The sequence below is a fragment of the Amblyomma americanum genome, chromosome 11 (genome assembly GCF_052857255.1).
Source record: "Amblyomma americanum isolate KBUSLIRL-KWMA chromosome 11, ASM5285725v1, whole genome shotgun sequence".
NCBI classification, from domain to species: Eukaryota; Metazoa; Arthropoda; class Arachnida; order Ixodida; family Ixodidae; genus Amblyomma; species Amblyomma americanum.
Window position 1 is genome coordinate 104,526,977 of NC_135507.1, and position 19,597 is coordinate 104,546,573.

The 19,597-nt window shown below is 47.8% G+C and overlaps 1 protein-coding gene across 4 annotated transcripts in view; it reads left to right on the forward strand.

Annotated features, from left to right (window-relative positions):
• Window positions 1-202: 202 nt before the first annotated feature.
• Window positions 203-19,597, forward strand: part of LOC144110045 (PHD finger protein 24-like) — a 50,728-nt gene continuing 31,333 nt past the window's right edge. For 3 of the 4 annotated variants that reach the window (XM_077642848.1, XM_077642850.1, XM_077642849.1), the window contains exons 1-3: window positions 203-433; window positions 12,793-12,907; window positions 16,508-16,708. In XM_077642848.1, coding sequence (XP_077498974.1) covers window positions 297-433; window positions 12,793-12,907; window positions 16,508-16,708 — 453 coding nt within the window. In that variant the 5' untranslated portion in view covers window positions 203-296. The remainder of the gene's footprint in view (window positions 434-12,792; window positions 12,908-16,507; window positions 16,709-19,597) is intronic. The other variant, XM_077642851.1, reaches the window with a different exon arrangement.

Below are 19,597 nucleotides of genomic sequence, written 5' to 3' on the forward strand. Positions count from 1 at the left end.
GTTACCTCTTTTAATGGCGCACCACTGAAATTTCAAGTGTTGAAGAAGTCCTTTTAAACAGGAATTAACCTCACTTGCTTTTTTTTCGTTATGATTTCATTTGAGGAGGTGGGTAGCTACGCCCCCTAGGCGCGGGTAAACGGACATGTCTGCAAAAAAACAACATGGCGTCTACCAAAAACGACGAGGATCGCTGGTGGCGCAGCAGCAGCGCGCTGCCTGAGGACATCATCATCATCAGCAGCAGCAGCGTGCCTCGGCCGAAGGGCAGTCAGCGTGGGGCCGTGTGTCCTACGATGAGCCCTCCAGCCGGAGCCTCGACCGGGGACGTGCTCTACTCGAACGCCGAGAGGGCGTCGCTCACCAACGGCCCCTGGTCTCCGCCCTCGACGCACCACCGCCACTCCTTCCTGGGCAAGCTCGGGCATCCAATGTAAGTCGCTCTGTACCGTGATCAAACTCGGCAACGTCGAGAAACTGACTCACGAAGTGCATAAGAGTTGTGTCCTGCCAGCACTCGTTCGGAGGCCGCAGATTCGAGAATATTACACAACATTTTTAAATTAGTTCCTGCCAATGAGTAGAGCTATTGAAAAAAAAGGACTATTAGGGGCAACGTAACATTAAAACGCGTATTTATCAGGCATCTAATCTCCGCCACTGCAGCGGACGTTGTAACTGTTCAGCTCAAAGACGCATTATGTACCTTGTTAAAGATTGTAACGTGGATTGGAGAACCAACTATAGTTTTGTAATACAATGCAGCGGACGCATAATACGCAGCACAGGCTACCGATAGTATGTTATGGCAATAGAGTGAATACCTGTGATAGAAGCGAAATAGAGCCGGGTAAACAGAAACTTATATCAAGAGGGGACATTAAGTAATTTGCTCCGACATTGTGGCTGTGGGTGCCACAATCGCAGATCAGGAGGAAAGGCTTTTGTCCTTCCTGGCAATGAATGTAGCCTGAATGAGGGTGATGACGAGTAGCCACAAATCGCCCGCGCGAAATCCGTACCTATGCATACATCTGCACGGCTGTGATATACTCATCGGGAAGGGCTGATGAGTGGAGCACATCGACGGGGATTTGACGGTTGGCAATATCAGCATGAAAGCATGCATCATTAGCGTGAAATGTTTAAAGGTTACAGTTCCACGGTGCACCTGTGCTGGCGTTCGAGACATTGGAAGTAAGGAGGTGCGTGTATGGAATGTTGGCGCACAAATGTGGCACCATTTCAGCGCACGTGGGTACTTGTATGCCTGCACAAATACACGTTATGCTCTTTGAATATCACAACGTCGCGCATCAGCGGCCATTCCTCATTGAACCTCGTCCGTTTCACTAGTGACGTGACTTGTGTTAAGGCGATGAGGTTCCCATACGATGTTTATAACAGCCCGCATCCATCTTTTTGCATCTTTCTGATAGTTCACTGATTAAGCGAAAGTATCTTCATGCCTAGATAAAATTTCATGATCGAATGTTACTCGACCTCAAATGCGGCATTTTTCTTCATGAACTTTCCTTAACAAAATGAAGCATTACGTACAGTACTCACGGATTGAAATAGGACATTCGGAGCGCTAGCCTTGCAGTGCCACGCAGGCATGTGGTAAGCCACAGGCCGGCTCATTGGCTACTGGAAGGAACAATTCTGCTTTGTAGATGTTCTCCCTCTCGCGCCATACCACAATGCACCACCTTGGTTCCATGAGCGTCTACGGGCGGCGCTCCATGAAGCGACGGCCACGCGCTCCGAATGTCCTATTTCAATCCGTGAGTACTGTACATACCTAACCAGAAGATATTGAGAGACCACACGGCCATCACACTGCTTTGACAAAATGGCTGCGACAACTAAGGATTAACTTGAGATGCTTTTTTTAAATTCTAAAGCGTTATATCTGAATTTTGGAATAAAAGCCGGACGCGTCGTCACGCTAATTTAGGATTGGTCGGCAGAGGTCGTGACGTCACACCACAGGCAACCAATATAAGCGAAGCATGACGTCAGACACGGAGAGTCGAGGGCTTGGCTGGGTGCCAGCGGCGCAGCAGTCATAACGTGTGAGAAGTTTTGCACTCCTCGGTGGTTGGCGCGTCGAGTCATGTGGCAGGGTGCATGACGTTGCTGTGGTAGTAGAGGAGCGGCGAAGGAGCGCTTCCCTAAAAGAAAGCGGCTCCGAGACGGACGCGTGGGATCCGTAATAGTGCTTCAGGAGTTGTGAAGAGGGCTAAGTGGCTTCTAACACCATCGCGTTCAGCTGCGTAAGGGTTAATTAGAAGTTTGAAATTTTTGTTTCCCTCTGTCTCGCATATCTCATTAGTGCTTATTTACCACCGCGTTGCCTTAATAGCGGTGCCCTTCGGCTGCTGAAACCAAGGCCGCAGTACCGAATCCTGGCCCCGGCGGTCGCATTTCGATACTACGAACGAACTTAGTGCTACTTATACGAACTTAGCATACTACCTCGGATATAATGAACCTTATTAGGTCACCTCGGGTATAAGGAACTTCCTTACCTTCGATTACCTAGGCTAACAATTTTACAAAGTTGTAAAACCTGGCAATGCTCCAAGAGAAAGACCGCGCACTTACCATACCAGAGTCAGGACCAGGCGCAGACCATCCCACCGCTGCCAACCAGTTGATATGCTTGGTTGTCGGGAGCGAGGTCTTCACCGCATGACGATGAACTCTGCAGACGACGGAGGGAAGCCTTCAGGAGGGTTGGTAAACTTGAAGGATTATTTACATATTTACAAGAGAAGCAGGGAGACCAAAAGTCAGAGATGAAGTGCCGTGAAATCAGCCAAATCGCGGCTTAAATACAGTGGATATTCCCTAGGCACCTAGCTAGGGAAACCGGTGGCTGATCAAGCGTCCAATGGGCAGACACTCTTCATAGTCTCTTCCCTAACCCCGTGACCGCTCCGCCCCCACAAACACGTGCACAGGCGAAAAGGAATCCTGGCGCCTTGAGGTCCTGGAATGCTGTTTCCGACCGGTTGACCAGGTGCATAAGGTCGTTTTCTTAGCAGGCGGTGATCTCCTCCGTGGGAAAGAGGCGTCCTGGAATGTGGTTTCCGACGGGTTGACCATGTGCATAAGGTCGTTGGCTTTGTAGGCGGTGATCCCCTCCGTGGAAAGATGCGTACTGACGGCCCCGGGCATTCCAGAGGGTAAGATGAATCAGCCGTGTCCGCCCCCGCTTTGTCTGGCCGCGCAAGTGCAAGCGAGCGAGGCGGGTCCGGCGCCTTTGTTCGGGTCTTTCTGCCGGTCCACGTGAGGGGACAGATCAGGAGAAATGCCGCATTCCATACTCCGGACGAAGGGATGAGAGGCCTTTCGTCACAGCTCACCGTCGCCAGGAGCCGTTCCTAATCCTCTTCTCAGGACGACATCACCTTTGGTCAAACATAGTTCGATGGCGCCTGCCGGGCTCGTCTGTTCCCGCTGTCGGGGCCTCCGATCACAACAATCCGTCCGCCGCCAAGAAGACGCCACGAAGTGGTTGCAGTGTTGGTCGGTGCACCACGAATTGGCGTCAGAGTCCCAGTCGGCCTCGTAGTAGTCAGTCCACTTGACCTGCACAGCTGGCAAGGGTCCTCAACGGAGCATTAGCGATCAGATCTGAGCTCAGCCCCTACCTCCGGCTAGGCAGCACGCGGCCAGCCTCAGAACAATGCCAGGTCTTTAATACAGAGCAATATGGCTGCAAATTTTGGATGACTTAACCCTCGCCAACAGCTCACGCCCGGAAGTCTGCTGAACCAAAACTAGTTCCTCTTTGTTTTTCGCAAAAGACATGCGTCTGAAATTTGGTCAGAAACTTTTTTTTTTGCGGCAATGAGGTAGGTACAGAGAAGCAAGAAAAAAAAAACCAAAATGATACGGTAGCTTTTCTCGAGCATTAGGACATTTTACGCCAGATTATGCAGGAAAGCTACGACTGAGACCGTCGGCATTCCCGTTTTCCCGCCCTTTTCGGTAGCGGTAGCCCGACTGAGTCACTGGTAGAGGACCGACTACGTCTCCCACCAAACGACGGAAGGGTTCGCTAATCACGGGCACTAGCTTCATCGGAGCCTTCCTTAAACCCCCTGGCTTTCTGAGACGCTGACAGGTGTCGCAGGAGTTTACAAACTGCTTGACATCCCTGACGCAGCCAGGCCAATAAAACTCCTGTAGAAGCCTAGCTTTAGTTTTCTTCACTCCAAGGTAGCAAGACCAACCCCCACCATGGCACAATTTAAGGATGCCTGCGCGGTATTTCTGCGGCACCACGAGCTGATCGAACTGGACCCCCTTTGAGTCCTTGTACTCGGCGTCGCATCTGTTCCTACCGCGAGCCTCTCCGCTCGTCTCAGAAGCATCGCCTCCTGGGTTTGCCCCTGCCCGACCCGTCGTGGGAGAGCCTTCGTTCTTCCTACGATTTACTTCAGCTGCAATCTCGCGAGCCTTCGCACGTGTGAGCGCCTGGACGGTTCGATCGCCGAAACTACGACCCCCTTCTTGGAACATCTGCTCCGACCGATTTGAAAAGAGGTACGGAAATTTTTCCGGCAGATTCTGTGATACCGCTGCCTCCGTTTCCAGAACGCCAAACGGGCCCTCTATTCTAACTCGTGCGATCGGCAAGCATGCGCTATTCTCTTCGGCCACCTGCCGAATCCCTGCACATTCCCCAGTAAAATCAGCTGCGTTCACGTACGTGGGGTGGATTACGTCCATGGTGGCCGCGGAGTCCCTCAGAACCCGGCACGGTTTTCCATTAACCTGCATGTCTTTCAAGTATGACTCTAGCAGGCGCATGTTCTCATCGCCCGCCTCCACCAAGGAGAGAACGATTTCCTGCTTCCTGCAAGCGTGGGCGAAGTGATCGGGCTCGTGACAACGGAAACACCCTGGTTTCTTTCTGGCTTCAAAAGCCTTATCCCTCTCTTTTTCGGTCGCCCCCTTTGTGGGGGTGCTTGATTCTGCTTTGTGGCCCTCGTTCCGCTCCCTGTTGCGGCTTGCTGCCCCTCCTGTCTGGATCCGTGAAAATTTTTTTCTACTTTGGGGCTTACGGGGCCACGCGCACCCTCTGCTACGCGCTTGGCATAGAACTCTTCGTTCAGCTCTGCTGCACTTTCTAGGGTTTTATTTCCCGGCCTGTCCTGCGCCCACACGCGCATTTCTTCCCTCAGAGCCAAAAAACTGCTCCAGGCAGATCACCTCTATTACTTTATCGTGAGTTCCGTAAGCCTGTTCTCCCTTTAGCCATTCCTTCAGGTCTGCCTTAAGGTTATACGCAAAATCCGGAAATGACTGATTAGGCTGTTTTCTGGCTTCCCTGAAGCGGCGCCGAAAGGCCTCTGCGGACAGGCGATACTTTTTTAGGAGTGCTGCCTTTACTTTAGTATAGTCTGCCGCCTCTTCTTTTGCCAGACGAGCGAGTACTTGGGCCGCCTCACATGGAAGAATGGTCAGAAGTTTCTGCGGCCAAGATTCGGTCGGGAACTCGCAACTTTCACATGCCCGCTCAAAGTTCACGGGAAAGAGCCCTATGTCCTTTCCAAGTTATTACGGTTGCAAGAGGTCCTTTATTTTTATTTTTGATGCTGCCTGGCTTGCCCCTGTGTCCGGCACCTCTAGCCTAGTGCGTTCTGCCTGTGCAGCCTGAGCTATCTGTAGATCGAGCCGTTTTTTCTCGATCTCTCTTTCATGCTCTTCGCGCTTCCTTTCGTGCTCCCTTTCCTGCTCTTCGCGCTTTCTTTCGTGCTCTTCGCGCTTCCTTTTTTCTTCATCCTCTCGCTTCTTTTGTTCATCCTCTCGCTTCCTTTGTTCATCCTCTCGCTTCTTTTGTTCCCTTTCCTTCTCCAACTCCTCCTTAATTAGCTCCCAACATTCTACTTTTTCTTCCTCGTCCGCACCGAAATCCTCAATTGCCCTAATCAATTCAGGTTTTCTACGGATCGACCCACAATCAATGCCCAATTGCCCGCATACGAGAACTAGGTCTGGTTTGCGCAGCTTCTTCCAGTCCATGACTATTTAAGCAACGGCAAGTCTCTACTCAAGTGGTCAGAGGAGCCCCGGCTGCCTCTTATACCAACCTTCGATTACCTAGGCTAACAATTTTCCAAAGTTGTAAAACCTGGCAATGCTCCAAGAGAAAGACCGCGCACTTACCATACCAGAGTCAGGACCAGGCGCAGACCATCCCACCGCTGCCAACCAGTTGATATGCTTGGGTATCGGGATCGAGGTCTTCACCGCATGACGATGAACTCTGCAGACGACGGAGGGAAGCCTTCAGGAGGGTTGGTAAACTTGAAGGTTTATTTACATATTTACAAGAGAAGCAGGGAGACCAAAAGTCAGAGATGAAGTGCCGTGAAACCAGCCAAATCGCGGCTTAAATACAATGGATGTTCCCTAGGCACCTAGCTAGGGAAACCGGTGGCTGATCAAGCGTCCAATGGGCAGACACACTCTTCACAGTCTCTTCCCTTACCCCGTGACCGCTCCGCCCCCACAATCACGTGCACAGGCGATAAGGAATCCTGGCGCCTTGAGGTCCTGGAATGCTGTTTCCGACCGGTTGACCAGGTGCATAAGGTCGTTGGCTTAGCAGGCGGTGATCCCCTCCGTGGGAAAGAGGCGTCCTGGAATGTGGTTTCCGACGGGTTGACCATGTGCATAAGGTCGTTGGCTTTGTAGGCGGTGATCCCCTCCGTGGAAAGATGCGTCCTGACGACCCCGGGCATTCCAGAGGGTAAGATGAATCAGCCGTGTCCGCCCCCGCTTTGTCTGGCCGCGCAAGTGCAAGCGAGCGAGGCGGGTCCGGCGCCTTTGTTCGGGTCTTTCTGCCGGTCCTCGTGAGGGCGCAGATCAGGAGAAATGCCGCATTCCATACTCCGGACGAAGGGATGAGAGGCCTTTCGTCACAGCTCACCGTCGCCAGGAGCCGTTCCTAATCCTCTTCTCAGGACGACAGCACCTTTGGTCAAACATAGTTCGATGGCGCCGGCCGGGCTCCTCTGTTCCCGCTGTCGGTGCCTCCGATCACAACACCACGAACCTAAGCTTACCAACTCGGGTATAAAGAATTCCAGTGGGTCAACCTTGGACAAAATGAACGTTTGTCTGTTAGCAAATTCAAAACGCCCATCGAGAATAGCCTATGAATTATTTTTTTCCTAAGAACATTGCGTCTAAAACTTCTCGTCATTCGATTTAAACTCATTAAGTCTACACCTAAAACAACTCTGTGATCCCCGTTGTGTAGTGAATAGTGGTGAAGCCTGGCCTCTGGGATGCGTGGCAAGAAAACCATGTCGATGCACCATAGCTTATTCGCGAAATCGGCCACTGGTGGCAACACATGTATCATTTTTTAGCGTTTTGTAGCTTATAAAAATTCGTTTCATTGTCGCTACAATGCGGTGATGTGTGTATACAGGTGAACTTGAGCTTGTTCTCAGTGTCCTGTTGAAGAAACCCATATGGTCTAAATTAATTGGGAGCTCTCCATTACAGTGCCTTCCAAAGATCATGCCCAGCTTTGTGCATACTTGTGCGTATTTGTGTCTTGCTGCTTGGCGCACTTTTTCTCGCCTCTGACTGAAGAGTTCATAGGTTCGTGCATAAGACACTCAGCCTTTGTGGCGGATTCATTTCAACGGAGATTATATGCAAGACAAATCATGCACTCGGATTTTGGCACGCATTGAAGAAATTCAGCATTTAAGATTAATCCAGAGACCTCCATTTCGACGTGCATTATTAAGTCGATAGCCTTATATGGCTCATGAGGAACGAAACCCGGTGTTGCCTCTGTTGACCGCAAGTGTTCACGAAAATTCAGTGTGACGTCACCATGGTTTTGGAGACCTGAAGTGACGTCATCACACTGGAAGGGAGGTCAGCTGGCCGGAAGTGAAACCGGCAGTGACGTTAACAGACTGGAAGTGTCAGCTAAACGAGGAAGTGAACGCCGGAAGTGTCGTGGTGGCTTGGCTAAAGCGACGTGTTATATCTACGCGTGTGTAGTATTGTCCCTCCTAAAGACTTTCATCCTTCTGCCTTTGACTTAAAGACCTTTACCGGAAAGGCATTTGAAACAATAGTGCAAATTACGAACTACTACTGACTAGTAAACAAATGCCGTAAACAAAGGATGACACACAACTGCTTTCGATTCACAACACGTAATTTAGTCTTATGTGCCCTTTCTAATTTTTGCCCGCAGCATGAATCGTGTTTGTGGAATTGCGCTTCCTGAGTGGTGCATTGGGTAACTTTATACAAATCACGTGACGTTCTGTGTCCTGCTTAGGTCCAAATTTCTCCGTTATCGATTCCTAAAGCCGAATAAAGATAGGAGAAAGAGTTTATTTTGCGGTCAGCGGCGCGGAGGGTACTGGAGAGGCCGACTTCAATGACCTCACCGATTCTCGGCCTCAGAACTCTTCATGGATTCTTTGACCTCCTGCTCCCATCCATGCATACCTAAAGACACTAGCTACTGCCCCCTGTCTCCCCTTAAGGAGGAGCCGAGCTTTCTCCGAAACGTTGTATTTCATTCTGAACGTAAAAGCGCAAAAAACACAAGGACACAGACTAAGGCAGACAACACGAGCGCTTACTTCCAACTGATTTTATTTCATGCAAGAAGCGAAATTTATACTCTTGATAAGTGTCTGCACATGCTTACAGGGCAATTACCGTAGAGTTATGACTGATACCAGTTATCATGTAACACATATGAAAGATGTCAGATATGCCATCTCTTTTTGTGACAGCAGAATTGATGGAGCACTTATGCAATCATCCCCAGCTCGCGCTATCTCCAAAGCTTCCACAATTTCTCGGGTAATTTGGCATTTGTGCACGTAAAGGACTTTGCACTTGTGAAAGAGAGGACGACAACCCTCTTTACTTTTACTTTTGCACTTTAAACAATGAATGCTCATGTGCCCCCCTTTTTTGTTGTTCACAACGTAGTCATGCTCGCTCAACCGCTCGTTCAGGCATCGTCCCGTTTGGCCTATATAGTATTTTCCACATGATAAGGGCACTTTATAAACAACGCCTTCACTGCATCTCACAAACGGCTTTTGATGCCTGATTTTGCAACCAGTTTTTCTTTGGTTTCCTGAAGTACTTTGCTTACATAATGACATCAGCTTATTTGGGGCAGAGAACACCACGTCAACGTTTGCCCTGTTACCAATTTTTTTGAGATTGTGTGAAATCTTATGTTTATAAGGAATTCCTTATTGTGTGAAATCTTATGTTTATAAGGAATTCCTTATAAACATAAGATTTCACACAATCTCAAAAAAATTGGTAACAGGGCAAACGTTGACGTGGTGTTCTCTGCCCCAAATAAGCTGATGTCATTATGTAAGCAAAGTACTTCAGGAAACCAAAGAAAAACTGGTTGCAAAATCAGGCATCAAAAGCCGTTTGTGAGATGCAGTGAAGGCGTTGTTTATAAAGTGCCCTTATCATGTGGAAAATACTATATAGGCCAAACGGGACGATGCCTGAACGAGCGGTTGAGCGAGCATGACTACGTTGTGAACAACAAAAAAGGGGGGCACATGAGCATTCATTGTTTAAAGTGCAAAAGTAAAAGTAAAGAGGGTTGTCGTCCTCTCTTTCACAAGTGCAAAGTCCTTTACGTGCACAAATGCCAAATTACCCGAGAAATTGTGGAAGCTTTGGAGATAGCGCGAGCTGGGGATGATTGCATAAGTGCTCCATCAATTCTGCTGTCACAAAAAGAGATGGCATATCTGACATCTTTCATATGTGTTACATGATAACTGGTATCAGTCATAACTCTACGGTAATTGCCCTGTAAGCATGTGCAGACACTTATCAAGAGTATAAATTTCGCTTCTTGCATGAAATAAAATCAGTTGGAAGTAAGCGCTCGTGTTGTCTGCCTTAGTCTGTGTCCTTGTGTTTTTTGCGCTTTTACGTTCAGAATGGAAAACCAACTCGCCCAAATGCAGCCATTATTGAATTACATTTCTAGTACAATGGGCTCTTTTTCATGTGTGAACAAGGATTCGCATCTTCTGGTTTCCCTCACCGCAAACGCCATCTGCCAAGCTCGTGCTCTCTCCTTCTGTATTCGCTGCAACGTGCTGCCCCCGACTATCTTAGCCCTATTTGGATCCCTTCCACCTTCGGTCAGCCATGGCAGAAGGATTCTCAAGATACTTCAAGCGGAGTGGAGAAGGCAAGCAAGACTGTACAAGGATTGCTTGCAAGCAAGGATTTTCACAGGTGAGAGCCTGCCGAGCGCCAAAAGAAAATGGAAACAATTCAATCGAACGCTCGACCAGGTTTCTGAGTTTTTATGGAGTACTGTCCTGCCAGGGCTTCGCAAACTGGTCCCTCCACGGCTGTCTAGGTCGCAAAACCACGTCCGTACGTTTGGGGAGGTAACACTTCCCGAAGAGGTACGCCGTACACTTCAGCTGGGGCCCAAGTTCGCTGTGGAGCAAAAGAAATCAAAACCGGAACTCTTGGCCATGGTCCGAACAGTCTCCAAACATGCACCTACGAGTGATCAAGGGAGCTGCGTCTCGCAGGGTGTCGACGTTCTAAAGAAGTGTCCGAAGACAAAGCCTCAAGTTTCCCCTTCAAGTGTTTTGAAATTCCTGAAGCAAGGCGATTTATGTCTTCTTCCTTGTGATAAGGAAGGTGGTTTTGCTGTGATGCCTAAGGTCCTTTTTCATGAAAAAGTCAGTCATGCTGTTGAGAAAGTGTTTGATAGGCAAAAAGGTATAAATTTGTCAAAAGTAAGATTGAAAGCAAAAAAGTTGTGCATCTCCTTGAATTGAACCCGCTTAGCTCAGTCCGTAGAAAAGGCCAGTGATCTAAGTCTTAACATGTTCTTTTCCGCTAAAACACACAAAATGGAATGTCCCTTAAGAATTATCGTTTCGGAAGCGCGCACCTGGCAAAAACCAGTCTCTGACTTCCTACAGAAATGTCTAAAACAGCTAGTTGTTGATGACCCTTTCATGATAAAAAATTCAGGAAATGTAATTGATTTTCTAAAGCAAAGCGATGGAAAGAACATGTTTGCCTTCTCGGTCGATGTCAAAGACCTTTACTATTCTTTGCCGAAAAACGGATTATTGCAGTGCGTTGAAAGATGTATTGAGAACGCTGGCCCCATTGCTTTCCAGAATTCAGTGGGAGTGAGTGTTGGGGGTTTTTTGGAGCTATTAAGTACATATCTCCATTCTACGTTTGTAAAGTGGGCGGACGATCTGTTTTTGCAGAAGCAAGGAATATGTATTGGGTCCAGCGTAGCTCCTTTGTTAAGTGACCTGTTTTTAGCTGAATGTGACAGAAGGCTTTTAGCCTGCCTTGAAGACGTAGGGGTGTTAAAAGTTTTTCGTTTTGTCGACGATTTTTTAATCTTCTTAGACACCACTGCAATCACCCTCAATGAGGCGGTAGAAAAGGTTTTAGATCATTTCAAGTGTAGCCTATCTCCTCTTGTAGTCACGCATGAAATGCCAGAGAACAGTAGCATACGCTTTCTCGATATCAGGTTAACTTTTCTAGAAGACCACACTTGCTGGATTTATCATCCCAGGGATGGAAAAATGCCCTTACCCTTCAGTTCCGCGCACTCAAAGCTTATAAAAAGAAACATAGCTCGTTTAGGGTTTCTTAACTGTACAAAGAAGTCTTGTGAACATGCAATCGAAGAAAGCCTTCTCCTGCAGTCCAACAAATTGCAAGATGTGGGTTATCCGTTACACCTGCTGGTTTCTGTGGCGGAAGGACTTGTCAAAAAGAAAAAATGGGAAGCCAAGTGCCAGGACGAGCCGGAAGAGACAAAAGCCAATAAGAAATTTGCAGTCATTCCTTATAAACATAAGATTTCACACAATCTCAAAAAAATTGGTAACAGGGCAAACGTTGACGTGGTGTTCTCTGCCCCAAATAAGCTGATGTCATTATGTAAGCAAAGTACTTCAGGAAACCAAAGAAAAACTGGTTGCAAAATCAGGCATCAAAAGCCGTTTGTGAGATGCAGTGAAGGCGTTGTTTATAAAGTGCCCTTATCATGTGGAAAATACTATATAGGCCAAACGGGACGATGCCTGAACGAGCGGTTGAGCGAGCATGACTACGTTGTGAACAACAAAAAAGGGGGGCACATGAGCATTCATTGTTTAAAGTGCAAAAGTAAAAGTAAAGAGGGTTGTCGTCCTCTCTTTCACAAGTGCAAAGTCCTTTACGTGCACAAATGCCAAATTACCCGAGAAATTGTGGAAGCTTTGGAGATAGCGCGAGCTGGGGATGATTGCATAAGTGCTCCATCAATTCTGCTGTCACAAAAAGAGATGGCATATCTGACATCTTTCATATGTGTTACATGATAACTGGTATCAGTCATAACTCTACGGTAATTGCCCTGTAAGCATGTGCAGACACTTATCAAGAGTATAAATTTCGCTTCTTGCATGAAATAAAATCAGTTGGAAGTAAGCGCTCGTGTTGTCTGCCTTAGTCTGTGTCCTTGTGTTTTTTGCGCTTTTACGTTCAGAATGGAAAACCAACTCGCCCAAATGCAGCCATTGTTGTATTTCAAATTAAAGGTTTTGGCATGAAATGTGTAAATTTTCTTAGAAGTTTCTCTTTTCGCATCGAAAAAGTCTAGAGCGCTGGCTAAAACAGCTTCCCTGATTTCGTGGATTCATAGAGTGGCTACCACGCGAGTATGCAGGGCGTTTCTTATACCACCGCTCGCAGAGGTCGCCGCAAGCTCCGACGCAAGCATCGTGATCCGGCGGGCGACCACTCGCCCGGTACGACGGAGCCAGTTTCCAACCCTGACTACCTCGACTACGAGAAGGATGTGCCTGTCGTGAGTGATCAACATCGCTTCCACCTGGCGTCCCAGTAGAGTTGAAAGCATGTGGTGAACATTTCATGGGCAGTCCTCAATTGGAAAAGTAGCTGCCTAAGTCTGCAGGAGTCTCGCTTAGAGACTAACAGCACCGCTGCAACCTTCGTCGTAGTGAAAGGAAATCTTCAATGGTAAGCATAGCAGCTTCTTTGCGGACCCTTTTGACATGGAAGCACAGTGTTACAACGCGACCACGCCTGCCAAGACGCACCTGATTACCCACAATCCACGTGTGTGACAACAGTCTGGATGGCAGCGGTAAAAGTGTAGCAGCTTTTTACACTGTGCAACTGGAGGCACAAGCATATGGTTGCAACTTCAGCCTTGAAGGCATGTCCTGAGGAAGTTGGCTGAGGTAAGCGCGCTAACCAAAAAGACGCTGTGAACGAGCGGTGTGGGTTCTTTTTGATGACAAGAATGTCTCGCTTTGATCATACATCATGTGGTAGCAGCGTGTAGCCTCGTTAGTACTGTCGAACACCACATCGACTGCGTGGCAAATCTGCATGAACTGCGACTGACATTTGAGCGGGGGCTGCAGGACAATGAGGTATGCGGGCTGGTGCCGCTGTGTCCTTGCGAGGCAGCCTTCTACTTGAAATAGGAGATCGTCGCCTCATTATAGCAATCGGTTCGAATCGCAAGTAGTTCATCATGTCAAGTATTATCGTGTCACATTTATGTCAAGTGCTTTTGAGCAGACTCCCAGCGCTGCACGTACGTCGCGAAATGTTTTATGATACGAAAATAACAGCGCATTCAGACACGCGTGACAGCTGCAGATAGGATTGTTCACTTCGGAGTGTCGTCTGCTTCTCTTCAATTTTTTAGCGATAGCTACATTACGGTAGCATTTCGAGCCTTCAGCGTGGCGGCACCGCCACGCTATCACGTGGTTGGTCACGTGGCGCGGAGCAGCTGCCGGCGGCGAGCCGCCGTGGCTGATCACGTGGGTCGTCACGTGACCAAAGACGTGGTGCGGAGCATATGCTGCTGCTGGCAGCGCGCCGGCGAAACCGAGCTGCAACAGCTGTGCGCATGCGCCGTGCCAAGTGGGACGAAGATGAAGAAGGAACGCCTAGCGAAACGGAGCGGGGAATGACTGACTTTGCAATTCAACTGAGCAAGTTCCACCCTGCCAGCTGTAGCTGTCGCGTCACTCCAGGTTTAACCAAGAGCTGAACCATCGCCAATTTTTGTTGTTAACATCAGTATCGCGCAAAGCCTTCTATACGTAATCCAGCTGCACAAGTACCGCTGGAGAACCGTGTACGAGTGAAAGAATAAAAGAACACTGAAGGAAAGTGGCATCTTAGCACTGAAACCAAGGCGGATTTAAAGTGGTGGCGAAGGCTGGGCCGAAAAGTGGTTTAGCGCGACTGCAGCACTACCAGAGGATGGGGGGCAAAACACTCATATAAAGAAATGATAAAGCTACAAAATTGGAATGTAATCTGCCAATAGAAAAGAAAAATATATTAGCACCTTGTTTTATGAAAGAGGTAAGTCATTTTATTAAAACATGGCAAATTTTGTATTTTTGCAACACTCTTGACCTGCCCCCTATTCATGAGTTTGCGGTGCATTACAGCGCGTCTTTGCAGGCCTTGTTTCGATACCCGGCTAACCCGGCCACGCCAGTGTCTGGAAGTGTTGCTGCCTTTCTATGCTGCCCCTCCTTTACCAGTCACTTTCATTGCGTTCCCAATTGCACATTAACAAGGCCATAACTAGCAGGAACTCGAGCACACAAGGCGAGCACATTTGACTGGCAAAGGTTGGGGCGCGCTGAAAGGCAGCAACCTTCGAGAGGTACGGGCTCGAAAACGCGGATTCTACAGAAAGACCGCTTTATAATTCGCGCCAAAGCATACGTATGCGTGACGTCATTCTACGTCACGTTTGCGTAGTTTGCCCCCCCAAAATCCAGGGGGCGCTGGAGTGCCCACGAGCCGCCATTTTTTGGACCAATGGGCGTCTATGGAGCCTTCGCTACCAGTGTACATCTACCTTGCTGAAACCAGGATATCCATATTGAAATGCCGAGCACACGACTGCATTGCATCAAAGCAAGCCGGGCTCAGGGCTGAACGGGCAACTCAAGGCATAGTCAATTCAGTCCTAGCTCTTATCAAAGCTTGGTCACTCAACCAGTGCAGCTCCTCCAACACATCTTACTGTCAGTCCCAGTAGCGCTTTGGGCTGGGAGAAATACGTGCACAGTTAAAGCACCAGGCCGGGCTTCTAAAACGAACTGTTCTCCCTCCCTCTCTATTACAATCTTCCGAGCTAACCACATCCTCCGGCAAAGCAAGGAGAGGATCAAGTATGAGCAGACGTTGCGGACAATGTGCCGAGATGGGCCAGCTCATCAGCTTTCGACCGCAACCTCCTGTAGGGAACTAAGACTCTGGTGAAGTCGGTGACAACTTGAAATTTTCTGAGAGGTCAGCAATTGGGACCTGAGTCTCAATATGGAGTTTGAAGTTGAGTGAAGTCGGCATTCAGTAAGGTCGAGGCTTTTTCCTAACTATGCAGATAGAGGTGAAAAAAAAGGACACGGATGGTAATAGTACGCACTTCAGTTTGCAAGAAGCTGGCCTTTTCCATGAACGCCGATTTCTGGGAGCAACCACCGCAATGGGGTTCGTTCGTACAGCGGCTGAACACGTAGTTCCCAACGTCCAGGAATAGTGCATAGCGGCAGATACCAGCCAATTTTATACACTACCACTGAAAGTGATAACCAGCGAAAAAATGCACGAGACAGGAAGCAAGCCTCTGTGTTTGTTGTGAGTCCATTGCGCCATGAATGCCAGTGCTAGCCGAACGATATTCCTGTGGCTTGTCTACCATAATTTTTCGCTCGATGTTGGCTTCCGTAGTTATGCACCAACGTACCTGGTCCTACATTCTAAGATTACAACACAATCATATGACGTCATTTCTTTTTTATAACATAATCTCACCTCCTCATCTCTTTAGCTGATATTTCTTACGCAATGTACTCTTCGCCACATTTCCTTCAAGGCACGTTTATCTTATGGGCTTTGTTAATCTTGCTCCATGAATTACGTCTAGCGTATTTCCGGTGGAAAAAAAAGCTAAGTGGACCTGTCAAGAAACTTTCTTGCTCAGTCATAAATAAGCATAACGCTGCAGCCGAAGGACAGCCAACACGATAAGCCCCGTTTGCCATGCCTAGCATCTACGGACGGAGTGAGCTTAGTCTGTAATAACAGATTCAGAGAAATGTGCGTTATGTGCGTTATTTTTAGCTCTAAATGAAAAAAGTATTGCTGACATTGTTACTTAGCGTTTTTTCTTGTATCCTTGCTGCATTATATCGCTGTGTATACGTTTCTAACTTTCGATGAAAAATACTTTTGCTGTTGATATTACTTTGTTCTCATCACTGTTCCTCACATTATTTACATTTTTAGTTGTGGCTGGCACTTCTCATCGAGTTACAAACGAATGTAAACACTGTTCGTGTTATTTTCCCTGTAAATGGTGGCCTTTACAGTGACGTCACCCGCTCGGCGGCGATGCGTGCAGGTGCGCGTGGACAAGCCGGTGTGTGAGGTGTGTCACTCGCACGGCCACCACCGGCCCCACCCGAAGAAGCTGCTCGAGGACATGCTCAAGTGCCGCATCTGTGGCAACAGCTTCCACCTGCGCTGCCTGCGCGCCGCCGGGCTGCCCAGGCTGCCGCACGGGACGCGGCTGGACCGGCACGCCTGGTCCTGCATGAAATGCGTACGTTCCACAGTCTGCTGGCTTATTTCCTCTTTATGCATGCAGGAAAAAGCGAACGGGAAGCTAAAGGCTTCGAGCCTGCGAGAACTTTACTCTGCGTATAGTTTTGGCAGTATTACAGTAAAAGTGAGAAAAACACATTTGTAAATACAGTAAATGCATCTCTGTGTCATGAAGACCTGTACATATGAATATACACAAATACCTGCAATTAACTTGTTGTCGTAAAGGAGACAAAGAAGAAGAAAGAAGATACAAAGCTTAGTCATCTTGACAAACCTGTATGCAGATAAAGAAGGTTACATCAAAACACTGAAAAATGTCAATGTTTGCAGACGCTACACACAAAAAAAGAGGAAAGTCAATAATAGGGACTTTTTCGATAATTACTGTCTTTACCGTTTTTATGAATTGTTTTGTTCAAATCGAGATCATGCAGTAAAATATTTAAAAGTCGCTGAACTTGGGAATCTAAACGTTGTTTACCATAATTCGTGTGTGTTCGCGGCTTTCTCTGCTCTTGCCTGCGAAGATCGAGCGTGTGTGTATGAGCAGGATTGCTAGTTATGTGGAGTTTATGTTTTTGTAAATATTGAAGTACGAGATAAATAACTTAATCAGCTCTTAGTAAACATTAATTTGCAAACAGTGGGCCCATTGGTAAGTCATGTCGGTAGCCAAGGTACCTACCTTTCAAATAACCGAAGTACTCGCTTCTGTAATTATAATTATATTATAATCAGCCTCACTACGTCCACAGCAGCGCAAAAGCCTCTCCCATATCTCTCAAATTAACCCGGTCCTGAGCCAGCTCCCACCGCCCTATCCCCACAAACTTCTTAATCTCATCCGCCCACCTAACTTTCTGCCGCCCCTTGCTACGCTTACCTTTTCATGGAATCCATTCCGTTAATCTTAAGGACCAGCGGTTATCTTGCCTCCGCATTACATCCCCTGCCCAAGCCCATTTCTTCCACTTGATTCCGACTAGGATGTCACTAGCGCTCGTTTGTTCCCTGACCCACTCTGCCCTCTTCATGTCTCTTAACGTTACACACATCATTTTTCATTCCAGAGCTCGCTGCGTTGTCCTTAACTTAAGCTGAACCCTTTTCTTTATTAGCATCGGTAAGATGCAGCTCTTGTACACTTTCCTCTTGAGGGATATTGGTAGACTGCCATTCATGATCTGAGAGAACCTGCCATATGCGCTCTGCCCTATTCTTATCCTTCCCGTTATTTCCCTCTCATGATCCGGATCAGCTGTCACTACCTGCCCTAAGTAGACGTATTCCCTTACCACTTGCAGCACAAAATCAGTCGCTGGGTGAATTGGTATTTCATGCTTTCCTTCACACAGCGCGAAGACGGACAAGAGGGGAGACAGCACAAAGCACCTCGCTGCCAATTGCGAGCTACTGTTGCCTTCCAAGACCATTGAACATTACATGGGCTTTCTGCATTTTAATTTTTAGACCCACCATTCTGCTTTGCCTGTCTAACTCATCGATCATGATTTGCAGTTCACCTCCAGACTGACTTAACAACATAGGTGGGCACACTCACTCATGAGTGCACTCATATTGCCTCACTCACACTCACGTTTGTGAGTTTGTTCGCTAAGGCTAGACGTTCTTGTTTCTGTCATGTACTTTAAATGGCCCCACGTCGCAAATGACTGAGCACGTGGTTTTTACTTTTTTTTTGTATTCACAGCATCAGACATGGTGATGCCTTGACTCCAAGGAGATAGCCGAAGTGTAAATAAAATTTAATGTTTTCTTCTGCTCTAAAAATGATAGTTTCGTGCTGATGGTGACGAAACGTGTCGGCGATTTTCGGCAGTGGATATGAGATGGCAATTAGATTTGCCGCACCGTTTTTGATTGGTTGGGCGTACAGTTCGGACTTAATTATTCTATACTTAGGAAAGGGATATAAAATAGAATGTCTCTGAGAATTGTCCCCTTTTCGTTTCAGAAAAAAAAACCACAAAGGAAAAGCGGTACAAGCGAATGAAAGCTAACAATGATCAAGTTAGGGAGACAGTTTTTGTTCCGACTAAAAGTGTCGTGCAAGAAACTGCTGCTGTTGAAACCGTCGATGCCGAGTAGGTAGCGCAGAAAAAAAAAAAAAACGTCCTGCGGACATCATAGCCAAGGCTGTGACGAAAAGAGAACAGGAGAGTGAAGACGGAGGGCGGCGTGTGTATAGGGGGGTGCAAGGAGCTTTTCATAAACAGGCCGAAGGGTGTCGGTGTGTTTTGACACTGGATTGTGCTCGTGGGACAGGAAAGAGTTGAGGTTTATTTCCCTCAAGATCTTCCCAGAATTAAAAAAAAAACAACGTTTTTTTAGTGTCATGAAAAGGCTGCCGTCAGCTTCATGTACGCGGAACTAGTACGCCGCCGGCAATTTGGGCTGCTGAGGGCTGCCTTGGCAAGTCAACAACTGCATGCAAGCTTCCGCTGCATGTGTGCAAGGCGTGGTTCTTATTTGTGGGGCCCAATCTTCGGCGCTGGGTGAGTGAAATGGGCTTGTGAAATGCGATCGTTTTATATTTGTGTTTTCAACACTGTTAGTGGAATGACTTCTGATTGCGCACTCCCATTTCAGCAATTCTACCCGCACTGATATCTGGACAGCATGAGGAGTCCTTTGAACCGGATACTAGGATTTCCTTTAAAGACTTTTGTATAAGACTTTTTCCCAGTAACGTCCCACCATTTCAGAAGGGCATGCACTGCAAAATGGCTCACAAGTTAGCTGCATACGCATTTTTCCACGAACGACGTTTCATCGACCGACGACGCGGCGGACTACGGGACAGTTATTAGGTGCAGTGTTAGCACCCCCTATTCCCACTCATTTGCGCATGTGGTTACCCACG